The 21,670-nt window shown below is 39.2% G+C and overlaps 2 protein-coding genes across 19 annotated transcripts in view; one reads left to right on the plus strand and one right to left on the minus strand.

Moving 5' to 3' along the window:
• Positions 1-1,775: 1,775 nt before the first annotated feature.
• On the minus strand, positions 1,776-16,199 carry LOC112574953 (high affinity copper uptake protein 1-like). Of its 5 annotated transcripts, XM_025256385.1 has the most exons (7): positions 16,023-16,195; positions 13,632-13,849; positions 7,962-8,153; positions 7,516-7,582; positions 7,003-7,156; positions 4,923-5,078; positions 1,944-3,275 (listed from the first exon to the last, which is right to left on the minus strand). In XM_025256385.1, exons 3-7 carry the CDS (start codon positions 8,106-8,108, stop codon positions 3,074-3,076), a joined length of 726 nt encoding a protein of 241 aa, XP_025112170.1. In that variant the 5' UTR covers positions 8,109-8,153; positions 13,632-13,849; positions 16,023-16,195; the 3' UTR covers positions 1,944-3,073. The 5 variants fall into 5 exon arrangements, with proteins under 5 accessions (XP_025112174.1, XP_025112170.1, XP_025112172.1 ...); XM_025256389.1 differs by lacking the exon at positions 4,923-5,078 and having other exon boundaries at positions 1,776-3,275; positions 16,023-16,182; XM_025256387.1 differs by lacking the exon at positions 13,632-13,849 and having other exon boundaries at positions 16,023-16,199.
• Positions 10,036-21,670, plus strand: part of LOC112574947 (FK506-binding protein 5-like) — a 41,417-nt gene continuing 29,782 nt past the window's right edge. For 6 of the 14 annotated variants that reach the window (XM_025256366.1, XM_025256361.1, XM_025256367.1 and 3 more), the window contains exons 1-9: positions 10,037-10,814; positions 11,379-11,451; positions 18,376-18,473; positions 18,821-18,890; positions 19,243-19,312; positions 19,609-19,683; positions 19,979-20,077; positions 20,350-20,502; positions 20,792-20,860. In XM_025256366.1, the coding sequence (XP_025112151.1) occupies positions 11,381-11,451; positions 18,376-18,473; positions 18,821-18,890; positions 19,243-19,312; positions 19,609-19,683; positions 19,979-20,077; positions 20,350-20,502; positions 20,792-20,860 (705 nt within the window). In that variant the 5' untranslated portion in view covers positions 10,037-10,814; positions 11,379-11,380. Of the gene's footprint in view, positions 10,815-11,378; positions 11,452-17,373; positions 17,532-18,375; positions 18,474-18,820; positions 18,891-19,242; positions 19,313-19,608; positions 19,684-19,978; positions 20,078-20,349; positions 20,503-20,791; positions 20,861-21,670 lie in introns of those variants that run through there. The other 8 variants (XM_025256371.1, XM_025256370.1, XM_025256364.1 and 5 more) reach the window with 5 other exon arrangements.

Here is a 21,670-nt window from a genome sequence, read left to right on the forward strand (position 1 = left end):
TATATTGCCTAATAATTATCACTTCTGTCACACTAGAAAACCTTGAAGTTTTAAGAGTGGAAAGCCTCGATCAGTATTATATAACAGCACTGACTAAAAGGTCAACTACTGAGTAGACTAGCTGAACTTGTATAACATAACTGAAAAAAGTACAGTTTAGTTCATTAATCAGTGTATCATTTTCAAGTTTTGTCACAATGGTAAAAGTTTAGGTTAGCATGGAAAATCTAGTTATCTGGACAATCAAGTAAGATGTGTAGCTGAAATAACTGGCTGGAAAAATTAGATTTATGGGGACTCAAAAACATTTTCTTGAAATAACTGGAAGATTGATAAGTAATAATTCTCAAGTTTTATTGCGTTTAGGTTAGCGCCGACAATCTTAGTATTTCTTCAGTGAAAACTTCCCCTCGCGCAGATTAAGCTAGTTGACGGAGACAGGTCACGTCAGCCTAAAAAAAAAAGTTCGAGTTCGCTGAACTCATGGGGTCAGAAAATGGAGCGTTTTCCAGCCACTTTGGCGCGTGCGCAGTCGAGGGTTTTCGTGACCATGTGACCCTTAGGTGCATGCGCAGTACTCGGGCTGAGCACATGACTGCTCAAGGTACGTGTCCTCAGCCGAACGTGAGTGGCATGACGAGGTCTGGGAGTAACCAGAAACCATCGCCTGTCAGCCTGCATGGGAGGTGGAGTGGAAGGTTGTGGAGGGGGGAGATGGTCCAAGGAAGGGGGTAGTCAGATGGGTGTCGCCAAAGTTTTTACCGTGCGTCATGTAAACTAATTACTTGTCCCGCCCATTTGGACCGCTTGCCCAGTTTAATAACAATGGACTAAAGGTTTAACTGTTTTTATTTAACTGTGAAACTACCGTGGTGCAGTGGAAAAAAACTGTTTATGCTAAAGTCTATGAATTCAGTTCTCATTTACACAGTGATGTACTTTTTTTTTTCCAAATACATATCGAAATTCTGTTTGTTTGTTTTGGTTATCTTTAGTGTCATCGATGTTAGGTCAAAGAGTGTGGCCAAGGGTTAGACCAAGGGGTTAAAACTATTGTCAGCGAGGTTGGGGTTTGGGGTTAATCACACCACGTAAAGACGAGATGGAAGTATGAGTGGGTCGTCCAACTCGTTTGGAAAAGTGAAGTCACGTGCACTGCATTGTCAGCGAAGTGGGTGCCAGTCTGTGCCGCGTCCTTCAGTCTCTTTGTCAGACAAAAGAGTCATCACACTCGGGTGAAAAATAGGTCGACTCTCCTCTCGCCAACATTGTTCTGCAGGAGGGATTTGTTTACATATTTGTGACGGCCTAGGAGACCTTGACACGAAAAGCACCGAAGAACGTGCGCGTTCCATCCCTTCGATATCGTTGTCTGGACAACAGCCTGATCCGTGATGCTTGCACTCTAAGCCAGGAATGCTTCGACGGCAATTCTTGGTTCACTCCACTCTTCTTACACGAACTTTGTGCTGCGATTTTGACAGAACATATATATAGTGACAACATTAAAGTTTGATAAGTACAGGTATGTGCCATATCCTGTGTCTGCTAGGAGGATGGCAAGTGAGAATTTGTTTTCTGGTTTAAAAAAAAAAAAGTCTAAAGGAAAATTCTGGGATAAAATGAACGGTCTAGGTCAGGCCTGAACCTGAGAGTTAAAAGACGCTGAAAAGCAATGGCCACTTGAAGAAATAAATCATGAACTGCCAGTTTGTTGAATATCTGTATATTATTTTGTATAAAATGATTGAGTTAAGCTGTTTATAACTTAAAAAAAAAAAACCAGTACTTTCCAATCTGCTGGCAAAGGAGACATGATATACAGCAAGTCCTCACGTAACATTTTGTTACAACGTCGATGGACATTTCGATTTTGGGCTGCAACCGTTATAGGTATGGCGTTCCTCTCAGGATTTGGGCCTCTATGGAGAAGTTTGGTGGTGTTTTTTTGTAAACAGATATACACCACATGAACATTTGTTTACATATATAGCCAATTGTAAAAAAAAAACTGTTATGCGTGGCTTTGCTTTTAGTCGCAGTTTCAAAGAATCCATCAACGACATTGACTTACTGTGCATGAAACTGACGTCACGTTACGTTTACGTCATCCTGATCACAATGTCAAGGAAACTGACGTCATCCTGAACATAATGTCAAGGAAAGTGACGTCATCCTGATCACAATGTCAAGGAAACCGACGTCATCCTGATCACAATGTCAAGGAAACCGACGTCATCCTGAACACAATGTCAAGGAAACCGACGTCATCCTGAACACAATGTCAAGGAAACCGACGTCATCCTGAACACAATGTCAAGGAAATTGACGTCATCCTGATCACAATGTCAAGGAAACCTACATCCAAGTCATTATCGTTTTCTTGTGCTTGGACACAACTGCAAAAATGGCGCCCGTGAAAACAACATTGTATTTATAAAGCTTAGGATATTATATATAAAATATATGTCTCTATTTTATTATGTACAGAAATATTGATTTTAAAGAAAAAAGACAAAGAAATGACAAGTTTAAAAAACATTCTCTCTCTCTTTCTCTTTGCATGCACACTACGAGCATACAAATATACATATCGTGCACACGGAAAAAGAAATCTGTAGAATTTGTAAATAAACTGTACAAACGTGCCAAAAAAAAAAAAATTAAGCGAAAATAACTAGGAAGTGAACTAAAACAGTAATAACTTGCCTCTAACATATTACTAAAAACAAATATTAAAAATGATAAAATACTGCACATTTCGGCGAAACACAAACTGATGAAAGTCTACAATTGCACATCAACTTTGCCAACGGCATTGCCTCCTCGTCTTTCCTTTGCATGCCAGGGCGTGACTCTAGCCAGACAGTAGTTATTCGGAAATATAAAGCTAAACAACGTGTTATTCTCTGAGCAAAAGAATTTAAATTCTTCGGGGGCAAAATAATAATAAAAGAGTAAGAATTGTCAGGGTGGTGAGGGAAATGAGGAAGGTGGGAAAAGGGCAACGATAAACGACCCGGGTACTCGAATAGGACCAAGATGTCATTGGAGGGGCAAGAAGGGCCCTCCCTCAGTGACATGCTTCATTGACGTCCTCCGTGGAGGATCTGTTCCACCCGACGAGGAAGTAGCCAAAGGTAATACCCAGGATCACGCACAGGCACAGGTAGGCGTTGTAGGTCATGAAGAGCAGCATCAGACAGTAGCTGATGAGGATCTGCAGGCCGTGCAGCACCGTCTGTGCCAGGTGAAGTGAGGAGAACATGGCGGTCCTGTAACAAGGCAGATGATGCTTCAGTAAAAACCTTTCTCTTTTTTTTCTGACTCCACCCCTGCCCTACTACCTTTTCCCCCTACATGTATATTCCATGCGGCATTTCAATGACTTTCATCAAAAGAAACACACTGGGGGTAAGTAACTAATCAAATAGGCTAGTGGTTTGCGCAGAAGTGTCCGAAACTAAAAGAACATACTAATCCGTTCGAAACCCAAGTGACGCAGCATTCTTCCTCCACTTGACCAAGCTATTGAATGGATATCCGACTCAGTAGAAGGTTCGGGAAGCAGCGAGGAAGGGGTATTCAGGGTGGTAAATCGGAACTCAGAGAACAAAGTACGAAGATAAACTGAATACATTTTCATTTCGAGTGCCACAATTTTGCGGAAGAAACTCACGCTGAGAGAAGATGTTAATAGTCTTAATAATAATGTAGAAGATCGCGAGGAGAGTGCATGTTCAATGAGATTTCAGATGAGGTGCGTCGACAGCTTCACAGATTCACACTCAGATTGCAGGGGGTCTGGACAAAGTTAAACTCTATGTCTTAAGTGGGTACTCTGATTAACTTGCCCAAATTCTAAGTATTATTTTTAATGTCTGTTCCTAACAGTTCTGCTCTCTTACTACAGAAAACATCCTGAAGTGTTAGAACTTCTGTTATACACAGCATCTGTGACTTTTGGCCCAGAGTGCTGGAGTGGGAAGAATGCAAAGCAGGACAGGCACAAATTGAACAAGAACCATTAAAACAGCAGGAGGGATGGTTGGAGTTGCGGAATAAAGCGAGATAGAGACATCAGACCCATAGAGATAAATGGCAGGTTTAGAATTCCTAGAGTTTAAACCTCACATTATCTGCACTCATTTATTCCGGCTACAATCCACACAAGTCATGGAGAGGACATCCAGATGATTCCAGAAAGTCCTTTTTGTATACTCTTTAGTTGATTAAAAAAAAACTAGTCTCTATATTTTCCTAGTTCCTGACAGTATGAATGTGTACAGATTTTTAGTATTTGTGAGAGTGGTTATGACTATCAATAATAACTATACAAAAATGGAAAACTAGAATTGGATGCAAAAAACGTGTTCTTTTTAGCCTGTTTTGATGCTTTATGTCATATTATAATGTTCCTGTCGGCAGACACAATAATTTCTTTTAAAAAAGATTGATAAAGATGTGTATTTGTGCTGCATTTGTAAGAGCTGTATTTATCTTTCTCAGAAATAAGTTACGATGACATGACAAGCCCGAACCTAGATAATGGGCATCATCATGGCAAACAATTTGATTTTAGCACTGTTATCATAACTTAAAAACGGTGTCTCGGTTTTTACCGAGATATAAAATATCCACCTTGCACGACTTGATACATGCTTTGATGTGCGTGATGTCCTTTGGCCTGACTGTCGTTATCTCGATCGTTCCATCTTTGTGTCAAGTATAGCACCTAGTGTTGATATGTGGTTCTGTGGTGTAACTTGCTATTTTTAAATGCGACAACGGACGACAGTCACATGCCCTGGTACGGTGGAGAGGAAACTAGACTCTATATATACTCAGGATTCCTGCAATATTTTCAGTGGTAAGTCCACTGACCATGCAGCGTTTTCAATAGTGTGACCACGTATACTGGCCTGTATGATACCCCGTGATGAGTACGGAGCTGCCGCTGTTTGGGGGCGGTGGTGGACGGGGGAGACTCGCCGGGTGTGGTCTGGGTGTACCGCGCGGTTTCCTGCGACCGCACCAGCAACACCGTGGTTTCGGTGGTCTTTTCGTGCACAGGCGGCCTGTGGAACGTGCAAAACACGTGCATGAAGTTTGTTCCTCCTTCATAAAACGAGAAGACATGTCTGACACGCATGCGGTCCGAGAACTCGTCTTGGCAAGCAGGTCAGACGTTGTCCACGTCTTCAAGTTTCTGTAGGTAGTGTCGATGTGTCGGCTGCAGTTGTGCAGGAGGGGAGGAGGATATATGAACTAAGGCTGCATGCAGCTTAACATGCGTCATGCAACAGTTGTTGTTGCTGTTGTGGTGGTAGTAGATGGCAGCAGCGACAGAATAGGACGTATAGAAGAAGCAATATGCCATTGTCCATTACTTTGCGACGGATAAAAACAAGCTCCCATGCAGTTGGTGCAGCACGCGGCTGCATGGACGTGAGGATCAGATATTATCGCTGGATACTTCCCGTGCTCTCTATCCAACTATACACAGACACCTCTAGGCAGGGCAGCATGCAACAGGGTAATAAACAAAGGCATGCTCTGGCAACCTCGTCTCTTCGTAATCACTTCCTTTTCTTTCTCTCCCTTCTTCCCACACATCTACACAGCTGTAGTAAATGAATAAGGCAACATGCAACCTCACACACACACACACGCACCTGGCTAGGCCCTGAGCAGGATAGAAAAGCTTTGTGGACGATTACACAATTCCAAATGCTATTCTCAAATGCAAGTCTTTCATTTCGAAAGCAAAAAATTCATGGAAGAAAAAAAAGGATACAAATCATGACGACTTAAAAACAAAGATATATAAGATACTCAAAACAAATGATTGTATATTCAAATATTTTGTTCATGGTTGGCTAAAACTATCATTGGGACTACATTTCTGAGACACATTATTTGACTTTCCTCCTAGATTTTCTATTTTCTACATGTAAGCAAATTTCATCTGCATACACGCACAAAAAGCGCCCCTGTGAAGAGGATACAGACTTGCATTTACACTTAACTTTACCTTAAGAAATTCCCATTTTTTATATTTTCATATATGTACGTTTGTACACATGCACGCGCGGCACACTCACACAAAGCATACAGCACGTACGCGTGTGCGTGTTTGTGTGTGTGTGTGTGTTTGTTTGTTTGTGTGTGTGCATCTTTTACACTAAAACTCTACGAAGTTCCGGCTTTTAAGCTTTGTAACAACAGACTAACATGCGTGAACCGAGTCTACATGCTTAAAGAACAAAGAGACAAGCAGGTTACGAAAAAAGCATGAAAAATGCGCTTTACATTTTTAGCCTTGCAGCAGCATAATATTAGGGCATTTTATAATAATAATTATAATTATAAGTGTAGCAATATGTTGATGGTAACAATACATAATGCAGGTTGCACATCTTGATATCCTTCCTCTACGGAATCTTTAAAGGCCAACCAAATGAAACATAAAACTAAACTCACTTGCTAGTAAATTATTAAAGCATTAATATTATAGTTTGTTACGAAAATGTAACAATTAGCTGTTTATTTTCTTTCCTTTCTTTCTCTTTTTGAGAAAAATACCTGCATGATCACTGGTCTGACTTCCCAGAAGAAGCAGCTAAATGCGAGAAATTTTTGTTAGCATAGCCAACTACATAGGAATATAGTGAGTAGCTAGTTGGGGTATTATTATTATTATAATTATTATTATTATTATTATTATTATTATTATTATTATTATTATTATTATTATTATTATTATTATTATTATTATTATTATTATTATTATTATTATTATTGAAATAAGGTCCTGACGTCTTTCCAAACCCTAATGATAAAATACAATATTCAATGGCAAGCAGAGATTGTAGTCCACAGCTGGTGATTAGTATTTTAGTACCTTGAACTAAACCCGCGCACTTGAAAATAATTTTGCTTTCTAAATGGACTTCAAGTTCAAACTGAATGCGATGTAATGACGTAATAACTGCCACTTACCCAACGGATCTGAGGTCAACGCCCGACGTGCCGTTGACGTGAAAGGAGCGAGACTTGAGCAAGCCGTGACGTCGCTGTAGTACCTCACGTGCGTGCTTCAGGAGCTCGTAGAAGACACCCAGGAAAAACACGGCAATGCAGGCACCAGCAAATGCTGCCACCAGAACAGGAGTCAGCCATGTCTTGTTAGTCTATGGCTATGACTACGACTACTACTACTAATAATAAAAAATAAATAAATATATCTCTTATATATTTCTTTGTCTATTCGTAATTTTTCTTCCCTTCTCTCTATTTTTTCTTATTTGTTTATATGTCAATTTTTATTATTTAAATACCATTTTCATTTCTTAAAGATAGGACACGTATCGTGATATTCTCTAGTCAAAAGCTGACGACAATGTCTGACTGACAAGCTGTGTGGTCTTTCCTGTTTTAATGAGCCCACTTATAATAAATATTGTCAGCACGAGTGTATGATGGTAGGGTCAGTGAATGCTGTGACTAACTCACCTCCTCTGGATTTTGTCAGAAGATCTTGAAACAGAATATACTCCTGGTAGCCGTCGTGGAAGTACATCTGGAACCCAAACAACATCCTCGTCTCATCTGCGTGCCTCCGCATCTCCATGTCTGCGTCTCGTGCTGTTTCTGTGTCACTGCTGTATTGTCAGTGTGTCACTGAAGTATTGTCATTGTCAGCGTGTTTCAGTGTCACTGCTGTATTGTCACTGTAAGCGTGTTTCTGTGTCACTGACCTATGTCACTGTCAGCGTGTTTTCCTTTCTCTGTCACTGTTTCCATGTTTGTGTATGCGTCAGTGTTTTGTGTGTGCTTCTTTGTACCTGTATCTAATATATTTTTTACAACGTTGCATACTTATACCTGAAAATATGGGGAACAAATAATAATTTAAAAACAGTACCGTTTGGATGTGATAGGTGCTGAGCGCTACTCACCGTCATCCCAGGCATGTCCATGCTCATGCCCATGTTCATATTCATATTCATCCCAGAGCTGCTACCATTCGTTCCAGAACTGTTCATGGCCATGAGTGTAGTGGTCATGCCATTCATGCCAGGTTCGGATTCCGGCATCCCCTCCATTGTTGTCAGATCGAGGTTGTGCTGTCCTCAGCTGTCTGCAGTGACCTGTCAATAGAAGCTCGGACTCAGGAGGTTGAAAGCTGTGTCTTAACCTGACGATCCTCCCAGTCCCGACCTCCCGGGATCAACACCTTCAGTTTTATTTCATGACCACCTTAAGAAAAGCGTTTCTAACTCCGACTCGATCGTGATCGCGAACTAAGGCAAAGATCGAGAGGGTATATTGACTGAGATATTATGAGATGATTCATATACTATCAAGATGTGTCGACTAGTATACAGCTGATCTCCTCAATAGCTGAGATTGAACTTTTAAAAGCAGAGTTAACAGAAGGTACATCACCTAGGATACGACCACAGGACAGACACCAGGAACTGTCGAGTTTAAAGTCAAGACAATAGTACTCCATCATATCAGAGCTATGAGTTACAAGGCTTGTGAGACAATACCTCCCTATGATTACAACTATCAGCAGTTCTTCACAGCCCTGACAGTTTAATCAGACCGTAGTCCAGGTGTAATTTAATGAAATCTGCTCTGTCCTTGCGACTCTGACAACTGGTGAACCTAGCCACAGACCTGCTGTACCTACTGTGACATTTGCATACTGCGACAGAGAAGCCCTTTACCACAATTATTGTCACCTGCCTTGTACCTATGGACATGTCTACACCTTTGCTGCAGGTAATTACCGGCTATCTGTAGCATGTCGAGTACATGAAGACCTTTTCAACAAAATAGGACATCTTCCTTAAAATAAAAATGTTTTTACCGCCCACAGCAACGAGGAGTCGAATACTATTTATAAACTCTTTTCCCTCAATCTCCATGTTCCGGTAAACAAGGTTCTTTAGTATCACCTGTCGCGGATATTCGGAAAACATCCGTATCGGGTTTCGATCATTCAGGATTTAGTGCTCGGGAAAATTTTCTCAACAACGTTTTTAACTCGCTTCGTTTGCACTCACGTGAGCACATAAATCTCCCTCTGTTCTCTCTGTTCTCTCTCTCTCTGAAACCCAGCAACGAGCAATATTATTAAGAATCAATCCATCAGTCAATTAATTTCTTTCTCCCTCTTCATCTTGCATGCATTTGTAGTGTGCATATATCTACTCTGTATAAATAATGTGTAGAAAATACGTATATGTCCATAAATAACATGTATATATAATGTCTTCAGTCAAATATACATATCCGTTTAGGCTAGTTCTTGCTTATAAGACGATACCTCACTTTCCCCTCCACGCGGGTGCGTGCGTACGTGTGTGCGCGCGCGTGTGTTCGTGTTTGTGAGTAGGTGCTCATGTTTTATTTTACAAAAATATCCTGCGGAAGTTTAAAAAAATATATATACACATGGTCAGTGGGTGACGACATTTTCTACATTCATGTCAGATTTTTGAAGTCACGTGATAATAACCAATGCCGCCAGTTCGATGTAAGTATGGCTTGCGATGCATGGCGGGGCCTGGTGAGCATGGCTCACTCCCTCGTGGACTGTGCATCCTGCTCTAGACATTTCCACAAACATTGGAATCAATAAAGAGACCACGAAGCTGTCGTTACAAATTTTTGGAGAAAAAGGAAGGATGCAGTTTTTTTCTGGAGCGCAGTCGATCTCAGACTAACAGATTTTTAAACAAATGCAGCAAAGAGTCACATGACCAGTAGATGAGAAAATGCCATGACCTTAAAAGAAACACCAAAGATTTATTTTGGTCACTTTGCACTGCCCATCAATCCTAATGCGCAGAGTTATTTTTGTTTTTGTTTGTTTGGGTTTGGTTGGATGTTTGTTTGCTTTTTGTTTGTTGTTATTGTTGTTTTTTGTTGTTGTTTTGTTTGTTGTTGTTGTTGTTTGTTTGTTTGTTTGTTTTTGGTTTTTGTTGTTGGTTGGTTGGTTGGTTTTGTTTTGTTTCGGGTTTTTCGCTTGGTTTTTTTTTTTTTTTATCTTGACATCGTCGTTTTCAATTTTGCATTAAGGTCAGTAGTCGGAACAGGACTTATTCACGGCCCACACAGATTCTTCTCACGCGAGTCCGTGTGTAGTCATACAGTCACAATATGTGTGACCAATCTCCCTTCCCCCTCCATGCAATCTGAGAGAAACTCCGCCCTGTCTTCAACAGATTTCACGTTCTACCCCACTTCAGGACTTTGTTGAATATATTTTTTTGTACCGAAATGCGGGCGAAAAGCTGAGAAAACTCCCTTTCTCGCTACTGAAAGAGGGAAGTCAACTTTGAGGCTTTTAAAGCTCGAAATCCTCCATTTTGTGAGAGTTCTCGCCACGACAATTGAGCTGAAGGAAATATTCTGTTTACAGCGCGGACATCTTCACGCTAGCGGACGTCTGGATTTGTGTTCCAGTGACTAACAGGGGGTATAAGTTGGTCACTATGGACGTCACCGGTTAGCGTCAGTAACAGTGTGTATAATTTGAACGAACGTCACCGGTTAGCGTGACTAACAGTATACCATTCACTTGGTCACTATATGGATCACGTGGTGTCCCATTACACGTGTTCGCTTGTCAAGCATATAGTGTGACCGTCACAGTTGTGCACGCTCTGTGCGTGGAGGGACGGTGACGACTAAGGTGACGTAGATTCGCTGTGTCATCAAGTGTGGACAAAGCTGACCACGTAAGTCCGGGCAACTGACGTCACAAACTGTCTATCAGAAGACGCCAGCAGTGAAAAGTAAGATTGTCTGTCCATTATTGTCTAAAATAAATCAGTAAATAAAATCAAAACTTGCTTCTTTAGGTCAAGGGTCAACTCTACTTTTTTCTAGCAAAGCTGAGCATCAAAGTGATTGTTATTGTTGTTATAATTATTATTCAGATTAGATAAAAATTATAATTTTATCTCTTAACAGTTAAAAGGTTTGTTCTTTTGCAAATGCATGCACTGTTATTACCTCCTATGATTTTTTTATCATTTTTTTTTCTTGGTTGGAAAAGATGTCATAAACACTCTGCGCCATACTCTAACACACATACGCACACTTAACTTTTAAGTACTTTTAACCTAAGATGAGATAATGAAAAAATAGTCTGACCCATTTATCTAACTTCTTCACATGTTTTCGCAATGGACTATTCATCCGATAAAGAATCACGACAGGGACAGGAAGCCAACAGAATGGCTTTTTAAACTTAGGACACACATCATATTTTGTTAGATCAATCGCCGGACAAAAAATTGTTTCACAAAACAAGACAGCTTTGTGGAGACATGAGGATTTGAACCTGTTGCATGCAGGTATGAGCGCGTGGTCGCCACAGTGGGAGTACGTGCAGGCAGGAGCAGCAGGCTGGAATATGTTCGGCGATGGGTGAGTAATTCTCACACAAGTCCTCAGTGTTTATCGGAGTTAGTGGTTTGTTTTATTGTTCCGAAAAAAAATTAGCTGCACATAAGAGCCACACACACAAAGAACTGAAGAAGGGAGAGAAAGGAGAGAAAGAAAACAATCGGGAGGAGAGAGAGAGACACAAAGATCTTCAAAATGCGAATGGGGGGAAAATCCGCGAGCCCTCCCGCCACCACCATCCTAACCACACAAACCTTAATTTTTGACCACATTTAATACACAAAATTTAAACAATACTACGTGTATTTTGTAAATTTTACTGCAGAAATATGTTCTATAAACTTAAGGTTACAGTAAGAACAATCTAGGCGTCCCTTGAATATATAGAATGTACTTCTGCTGTTTACAACACTGACATTTTTTTACAAGATTTAATTTTTATATATTTTGTATATATATAATAACAACGGTAAAATAAATTAGTAATATGTATATTTTATTAATTTCCAACTTTTGGTTAATTTAATTTAATATTTTATTTTAGTTTATATTTTTACATTTGACATTACATGGTCTAAACACGTCCTAAGCGATTATCCGCAGTAGGTCCGAAAGTATTTTTTTAAATACTTTTTAATTATGTATTAAACCTGCAAATAATCAAACAACCAAAGTCAAACCCACAAACAGTTCACCAAGACCCATTATTGTTTGCTCTCGGCAAAATACTAAAACCTTGACCCTGACAACTATGAACAGTTAGATCATGGACGTAGATAGCGATATTAGTCCGTGATATCACGATCGGTTATTCTGTCATACAGTTGTACAAATGAGTCTAGGTAAGGGATATATTTGTGGTTAGATTGCGCTCCGAGAGACAGCAGACGACTTTTTTTTTTGGCGACACGTAGACACAGAAACATTCAACTGTCTGGAAATGTCGGATAAACTGTCTCGCCATTGTTATAAACGAAAAATATCTCACTATTTAATTATTCGGATAAAAAAAACATGTTTGTAAATATATGTCGCTTTTTTGTCACATTTTATTTGTTTGGTTGTGTATTTGTCTTCTTGTTTGATTTTGAATTATTTTTCGAGTTATAATTTGTTACCTGAGCTTACTTCCGTACAGTAGTGAGCATGGGAGCACCGTGTCCTGTTGAATTATTTCATTCGACACTCAACTGACCTTTCATTGTCGACGAGATAGATTAGAGGGCAAAACGTGAGTAAAGCTTACAACATTTGTCAAGCCATCATTGATTAGATAAGACTTTATTTATCCCACATGACAATTAGACGCAGCTCTTGATGGTAGCACAAACAACAAACAACACATTCATATCCGCTGCACCAAACTGACCCTCGTGAAATCACGGTTAAAGCTTGCATATGATCTACAATTATTCGAACACAGAAGACAAGTATTTATGAACTGAACAATCGTAGAAGGAAATCATTTAAAAATCTGTAGGGCTGGTGAGGTAGTTGCCCTGACCACCAGAGGATACTAATGATGTAGGATTTGCAGTCCCGACAAACGAAGCTGTGCCCAAGCGCGATGTCAATCAGAAAATAAATGTTTATTTCTAAATTTCAAGATAATTCTTTTTACCTGTCTTACGGGAGTTCAGAGGACCGGACTAAACAATATACAAGCATCTCAAACAGATCTTGCCTAGTACGGCATTTGAAGTCGAATTATTAAATTTTTTTCTCATGCTCACCCGAAAATCATAATGCCGAGCAAAGAATGCAAGAGTGCGAACGAACTAACAACGAAAAACGGAATGTTCAGTAATGCATAGGGCAAGGGGAAGCTGACCCCACCTGCTCTAAATTCCTGTCACAAGGTATGAGCTGGGCAATGTCACCTCGGTGCTGTTACGTGTATATATATATATGTGTGTGTGCTATAAACTTTTACATAACCAATTCGGTATTAACCTCAACATATGAATTAAAACTTCCCATGAACCACTTTCTCTCAAGTTTTCGTTGACCTTCTCTAACAGACAAAAGTGGACGAAACGAAAAAAATTGTACTTTACGTACTGTATATTCAGAAAATAAAATAAGTAAACAATAGACAAATTAAAAGTCAACTCGGAAAATTTGGTTTAAACAAGAGAAGAATCTTAGAGAAAAAAAAAGAGGAGGCGAAATAAGAGCGACTAATAAACATGGTTGCCTACCGTCACAGAAAGTTAAGTCCCCTCACTGAAGGTCTGTCTGGGGATTTCGACGACAGCTGACGACTTGGATGATTGGTGAGGTTAGTGTGCAGTGAAACACAACCTCACAGCGAGGGCCAGCAAGTGTGTCCGTGTCCGTACGTGCGTGTGCAACGAGCAAGTGAGTCTGGTTGTTATCTTCCCGTCACTGCCATCTACCAATGTTATCTACCCTTCACCTGCAAAGGCGAGATCGCACGATGACACACCGTGCACCTTTGAGTCAGATGACAGTCGAGAGCAAAATCATTCGTCCGTGACATTTCTTCCCGCGGAAGGTCGAATGAAAATAAAAAGCCAGCTGGGGGGTAAAAAAAAAATTAGTACAAATCCATAAGAATAGAGGATATTAATTTCACTCGAAAATCAAAACACGCGCAACAGCTGTAGACATGAACGAGGTGATCGGTTAGTTAAGGGTTATTGTAATTAGATATCTTTTCTTCTTAATTACATTTAAATGCAAGCATTGATCTTTGCCCAGGCTCAGGGAAGCAAAGTTTCCTGCAAAAATCGGGGAGGGACGCCAGGTGGTGGGGCGGGAAGGATCAACTTGATCCCTCTCCTTCCATTTCCACCCCTTACCTTTCCCCCTCTCTTAACGACTCACATTAAAGTACTAATTACCTGCACGGCTGTAGTTATGCGTGTGTCTCCGACTCGACCCCGTATTTTTTTTTTCTCTCTCTCTCTCTCTCGCTACCCCGGGTGGGTAGGGTTGGGGGGAGGGCAATATCTGGGGTGGAAAGCATGTGGCGAATGCGAAATAACATCTATTTTTAGATTGACGTTATGGTGTCAGTATTAATTTCGATTGATATCCCACATTCGACATACCCGTAGTATAGGACCCGGCAGGGTAGCAACGGCTGTGAGCAAAGAAATGTGTGCTGACTGTGTAGATTTCGGTTCCACCCGATAGGCAAGACAGGTTAACCCTGGGTATCGTACTCAAGGACGCTCGTCGACCCTCCTACTCACTCCTCTCCCTCCCTCCACATAACCCTCCAATCCTTTCCCGATTACCTTTGACATCAGCCATAGAAAACGGTTGTTGCGAGCACCAGGGTGCAGGACACGCCTCGCTGGCTTTATAAACAAGTATTATGGGCTGAAAAGATGAAAACAGCCTTTGACTCTTATCACCACCCACTCCACATCCCTCGTCAAACCCTGCCAAAAGGTAACATTAACAGAAACCTCAATAAAAACTAAAAGCTTTAGAAATTTGCAGAAGAGAACACCCCTTCGTGACGTCACAAGCAATTGTTATCAGGTAAGTGATTGCAAACAGTGCACAGGTGGGAAGGTCAACACGGTTTTCACTTTCAATCTCTCCCTTCCTCTATCCTCACTCCTTCTCCCCCTCCCGAAAGATGACTTAGCAGAAAGGTCAATAAAAAAATAATTTTTTACGGTTTTATCCCTTTTCCTAAGACTTTAAGCCAGAGCCCGATGGCGCAACTGAACCTTTGCCGCCCCATCCTCTCGCCAGTTTTTCTCAATTTGTGTGTGTGTTCCATGGGTCATTTTTTCTTGCCAAATGTTCATCCCCCTGCTTTAGATTCTAGAGCTGCGTGAGTCAACAAGAGCAGACTGACACCCTCCGATCTCTTTGTCTACTATCCTGCCTCCTTCTTTTTTTTTCTTTTTTTTTTTTTTTTCACTGCTGTTGTGTGATTTGCGTCAAAGCAACTTCGGCGACAGTCATCTATCTGTGAGCTAAAAATGGAGAACAATGTTCCTCGTTGTTAGTTTTTCACCACTTGGTCTGGATATGTCGTCTGCTGGGTGTGCTGAGAAGTGTTTCCTTCGCACAGTACAACACTTAACACAGCAAACTCTCGTTTTCCTGCCTCGCCATGATGCCAAACCTCTCTAACATACTCTAGGTGCCTTGTTGTTGTAGCCTACTTTGTGTGTTTGTGTGTGTGAGATTCTCTCTTCTATCTTATATTTATGGCTGCTAATACATCTGTATATTTCTTTGCTGTTAAGTGTTTAATCGGAGTCTGAATGTATATAGAATTTTCTCATTTTGTTGTCTATATTTACATGCCTTCTTAGTGCAGAGTCCATAGAAACTATTGTGGTGAAAATGCCCTATAGAAATCTGATTTATCATCAATAAGACATTTCTGACCATGGGTTGTGGCTGACTACCCCTTTCTACCTCTTTCACCATATTCTCTCTCTCTATGGAACTACAACGGGTCTACAACACGAGCAACCTCGCTGACAACAAGGGCTATCTCTGGATTAACAATAAATGAAGGAAAGAACAAAGACATCAAATCAAAGGCAGACTACAATTTTCTGTCAGTCACCTCACATGCACTTTAGTCTACTCACGTTCAGCAACGCCGAATCCCGTCTGGTAAAGGGATTCAAGCCACAGATTCCAACGTGTAATATGAACTTCCTCCCTTTTCTGACTGTGTCTGACCTTTGCACTCAGTATTCTGTGGTCCAATGCATATAAGTACATCGTTGGTGCACTGGCACTTCCACCAATAAAGAGGATAGCTCTTTGCTTCGACCTCGTTACAATAAGATAATGCGTGTAATACTATCAGCAATGATAATTATTGAATTGTTGGTGAATGTTTTCCCCGAGCTGAATACGCTGCACACACACACACACAAACTTCAAACGAACCGACAGTCAATCAAACGAGAAACATAAGTGTCACCAAATGGATGACATGACAAAAACGTGAACTAAGTATATGTGGATACAGAACTGAGGAGTGAGTGGAACAGTAATTATGCAACATGCGTTAGCTACTATTGAAGTCGCAGTAGGAGGAGGATTGCGGCGCAATATCCTCCTCGAGGTATGGTAGGAGGAGGAAAAAAGAGGAAGAAAAAAACTGAATATAAAAAAAAAGTTACAGAAAAAAAGCGTTAGTGCCGAAGGTCACAAAAGTACCACGTTACATTACACCCGATGCGTTACAATAACAGTCTGTGAAGAAGAATGGTTTCATGTGAGGTCTTAATTAAGTCGGCTTTGACCTTAAGTTCAATTTTTTTCCGACTTCTAAAAATACCGAAGTCGAAGAGTTTTGCTTCCGTCAATGCGCGGCTGCTTTGATGATCTATATATAAGCCTTAACGACCATGCAATCGTGTGGGGAGACGATCGAGGAAGAATTAAGCGATCATGTGGGCGTCTAAAGAAAAGCTTTTGCCCTTTAATTTTTGTAAATAAGTAAGGTGTTTATTAATAAATCAGATGATTTTTGTCCATTTGATTATTCTATACTTTTGATCAAGCAATCATGTAAAAAGTCGATCCTTTCAAATCTTCTACAAGCTGATCAGGTTAATTGTACGTTGTAGTGACATTAGAGTTGGTACAGGTAGGAGGAGGCGGAAAATTCTCCGCATGCCACTGATTGTATAATCCATAGACATATATTAGTCATATAGACACGGCATACAATGTCTATGATATAAACTCTCTAGCCACAAATCACAGCAGCGTTGTACGTAGGTCCGCAAGGTAGACACGAGTGGACTATAAGCACAGAGGAAGGGAGACTCTCGTACTATATAAATCTTACCTATCGTTTAAATATATAGATATTTATTAGAATTTTTTGTGCCAAAGTCCTAGTTTACTTTACGGAAAGTTCGTGTTTTCTTCTGTGTACACTGTATGACGTCACCGAAATTTGTGTACTTATTTCCAGTTTTGTCCCGAAGACAATGCACTTCCGGTTTCACTCCTCATATGATCGTTGCCTTCTGCTTCTAGCGAGTGCTTCACGGAAGTTTTAAGTCCCTTTTGTTTAGTTTAACGGTGATGTTTTTTTCGTCTGAAGATGATGATCAGGATTTTCTCACGCACGGAGGGTATGAAGATTAGCCCCCGTTACTTTTTAGATGATAACGTTTGGTACTAGACATCAAACAAGTAAAAGGGGGTGGACTCCTCATATTTTGGCAGGGTGTACATATACGATCTTGATTTATTTTACTTTAGGATTTTATTGTATTCTGCCTCCAAAAGAACATAATATTCCCAGGTATATTTCCGCAGAATAAGTACGACTTCTGGAGACATAGGAGGGAGAAGATACCAGGTTCGGGTAGTGTTGGGGGTGGGAGAAAGAGATTCCAGGGATTGGTGAGGTTGGGAGCAGGGTAAGAACTAAGCATTGTCTTTAGAATTCAGTAAGCATAAAGCATCTTAAATGTATAGATATATTATTTTGTTCGCAGTTTAATTGATACATATCACTGTCATTTCCTAAATCTGTTTTCCCATTATAGTAGTTTCCCAGAAATTAAAAGACAAACGGAGAGCATTAATTAAAATTAACACATGAACTTATTAACCACCAAGTAAGGAAATTGCATTAGTTAATATTTAAGTAGTTTATATTTATGTCAATTAAAATGTTGGCATGGAAACTATACTGTTTTTATTTTTCATGTTTATATATATATATGCAAAATAATGTCATACATGTCAAGTGTGAAATCTGTAGAAAATTATAATACTCCAAAAAATCAGGGAAAAGGAAGAAAAAAAAATCAATGTGAAGGATATTCAGATGTAAAGAGCTTGATCTATATGTATACAATGTATGTTGGGAGAACTAAGAATTTGCTGATTTATCCCATAGTATTTAAAATAGAATTCTATAGTTACCACAAATGTCTATAAGCAGAACATAAGGCCTTTATTTTTCAGAACCAAGCTAGCCTCTGTTTTTGGAATGGACAAGGCCAACAACCAAGGTGGAAATGAATCTCTAACTTATACAGCACCAAAACAGCCAAAAAAGAAAGGTAGATTTTGATGTGGATATGCCTTCTCTGAATATATATGTAAGATAGAAGATTTAAAGGAATATGTTTTATTTGGAAGGGAAGAATCTTCACTGATTTTCATCAGGTTTTTTTTTTATCCATTATTGGAAATACTCATTCATGAACATTTGCATTTGTACACCTTTGTGACACACTCACAGAGCCACACACAAAAACTTTTGATGTGTGCTTCTGTGCATCTATGATTTTTCACTGTTTCTTATTTAAAAACATTGTAATGCACTTGGTATTATTATGAATATCATGTGATAGGAAAAAAGTCAGTGTTTTTGATTTCCTAAAAATTTATCCTTATTGTAAATCAGAGGGGGGTGCTGATGGTTCTCCTGCTGCTACAGCTGTAAAGTTTGCAACAGTTGTCCAAGCCTACAAGTTGTATGTTTCTTTTTTTCCTACTTTTAAACTTTGTAAATGTGTCTTTATACTCTTGATTTTCAAATGATAATTTTCCCTAGACAACAATGTTTATGGATCAGATAAATATTTTGGGTTAATGTTGTATAGCAAAATTTTTGTTGAAGAAGACTTGATAATTTACAGGGTATTTTCGAATTACATTTTAATAAACGATGTATCTATTGGAACTTTTGGCTTGATTTAAAGACAGCATAGTTTTATTATAACATTTGTGTACACGCTTGTATGAAACCAGTAAATAAATGTCACAGATGGTTGCAAACAAGCTGACAAAACATGTTTACATGAAAATGTCTTTGATTTCTTTCAGTGTTGATAACCAGTATGCAAGCCAAGGAAAGGTTGGCGCAGCAATCCTGGCGAATCACCAGGGAAGTGATGTATGTAGTCACCGTGTTAAAACATCATTTTTACTCAATTTTATGTAGGACACCCACACACATCTATGTATTCACCTCAGAAATAATAATAAACTTTCTAACAATAACCTATGTATACACACTAATAGAGACACAAATTCATTTGACTAAAGATAATCACAAACTATTGCTAAAAAAATCAGCTTCTGTGAATGATACATTAGCGCAGCAGAGTTTGTCATGAGATAGGAGTGACACACTGTGGAAGGATTTTCTTTGAATGCTCACATTTGCTTTTGCACTGTGTCTGACTTCAGTATCACATCCTGTTGTATATCAACAAGCAGCAGCAACTGACAAATGTTAAGATCCTGCCTACATTCACCTTCAATGTAAGAATTTGGCAGTAAAGTCAGTGTTTTTAATAATTCATTACATTATCGCAAATGTCTTATTCTAGACAGAATTCTTGAAAGTATCTTATCTTTTTGTCTTCTGTCAAAAAAATTTACAGCTTGTTTATTCATAATGTACAATGTTTATCTGCAGTCACTTTTTTCTCTTTTCACTATATTTTGAAAGATTCACTTTAAAACGTGGCAATCTAAATCCTTGTCTTGCATTAATAGACAGTGAAAGAAATGCTCAAGGCCTTTTCTCAAAATGTTTATTTCTTTTTGTGACCAGATTCAGCAAAATAACTATGCAAACTTTTATGATGAGGCAAGAACCAATTGGTCTGTCATGTTTAATAACTCACAAGATGCAGAAAAATTTGCAAAAGAGGTAATGTGATTTATTTACTGACATCATTTACATCTATTAACTAAAAATTAGAAACAGCTTTTGGTATCAATAAATTATTCATTCCAAAACTAATGTGCAAAAAATGTAAAGGTCCAAGTGCCCAGGGCCACATGGTAAATAATGCAGACTGTTGGGAAAACTTTGTATAAAGGACTTTTAATTTGCATGATAAAATTTAAAGTTGCAAGAGGGATCTGTGACTTGAGCAGATTTTTTTTTTTCACCTTTTTTTTCTTTTTTCGGTGTGACAGGTGGGTCTTGCCAAAGCTCTGGCAAGTGGTGGGCGTCTAGAAAGTGTAGTACAACAAGAGCTGCAGTTGGGAGAAGGTGGAGGGCTAGAAGCAGGTGACAGTGTTGAAGTCAAGTATACGGGCTGGCTCATGACTAATAATACTTTTGGACAGGTGGGTTGCTCATGTCAGTATTTACTGAGTCTTATGACAAAAGAGATGATCATGTTAAATTTATTGAATTTTATGGGTTATGAGATGATTGTGCAAGTGCATTAGTAGTAGTAGTAGTTACTAAATTTTGAGACCTGTTTCAGGGGTTTTGTTGTGACTAAATCATTAGAATATTTTATGCAGCATATACTGCCAAGTCTTTTGGGTTTGGTTTGTTTTTAATGAAGGAAATGTTCTTCTTGACTTGTTTACGTGCGGGGATTTTTTTTTTTTATTTTGGCATTTTCAGGTTTTTGACAGCAATGCAAACTCAGACAAACTCTTCAGGTTCAAACTTGGGAAAGGAAAAGTAATCAAGGTAAGCAGTATTGATTTTTTTTTTTCCATGTTAACAGTTCTTCCTCACTAACCTTCAAGCCAGAATTTTAGGTGAGGTTTATTGTTATTCACAAGAAGTCTTATGTGCTTTGGGTCTATCTTTGAACCTGCAGCCTAAAGTCTGCCTTGCTAATCACAGGCTGCATAGCTTACCTCTTTTTGCTTAATATAGTTATTCAACAGGGATGTTTGGTTGGTTTATTTTATTTGACATTGCCATCACTTTGTTTGATTTTGCACTATATGTAGTGTTTCCTATTACATAGAAATGTGCCAATATCATGTAAGAGAAATCTTGCTTTTAAAAATTGCCTTGGTAACATGGGGGAGTGTCTTAAAAAGATAAACAATTAGCCATCAGAAGTCTGAAAATGTAAGAGATTTGGTTGGAGGTCTTTTCACAATTTTGCAATAAACTAGACTTACGAAAGCTGACATTTCATCATCATTTGTTACCAGATACAAATGACACAGTTTTATATTCATAAAACAATAAAGCAATTAATTGACCTCAGGATCATAATAATATCAACATGTGTTCATTTGTCAGTAAAGCATCCTCCGATAATTTTTATCATGGACTCAATTTTAACTGTGGGGGTCTTTGATTTGAAGGCTGTATAACCTTCACCGAATTGATGCTGAGTGAGTTTTACTGTGATACAATCAGATCACCCCTTTTTACATGGGATAAAACTTTTAGGACTTGAAAAAGAACAGTAGAAAGTGAGGTTAAGGACATCGGAACCACGTGGGCCCAACTGAAGGGGGCTGCACAAAACCGGGTCCA

This window comes from Pomacea canaliculata, linkage group LG11, assembly GCF_003073045.1.
Source record: "Pomacea canaliculata isolate SZHN2017 linkage group LG11, ASM307304v1, whole genome shotgun sequence".
Lineage (NCBI taxonomy): Eukaryota > Metazoa > Mollusca > Gastropoda > Architaenioglossa > Ampullariidae > Pomacea > Pomacea canaliculata.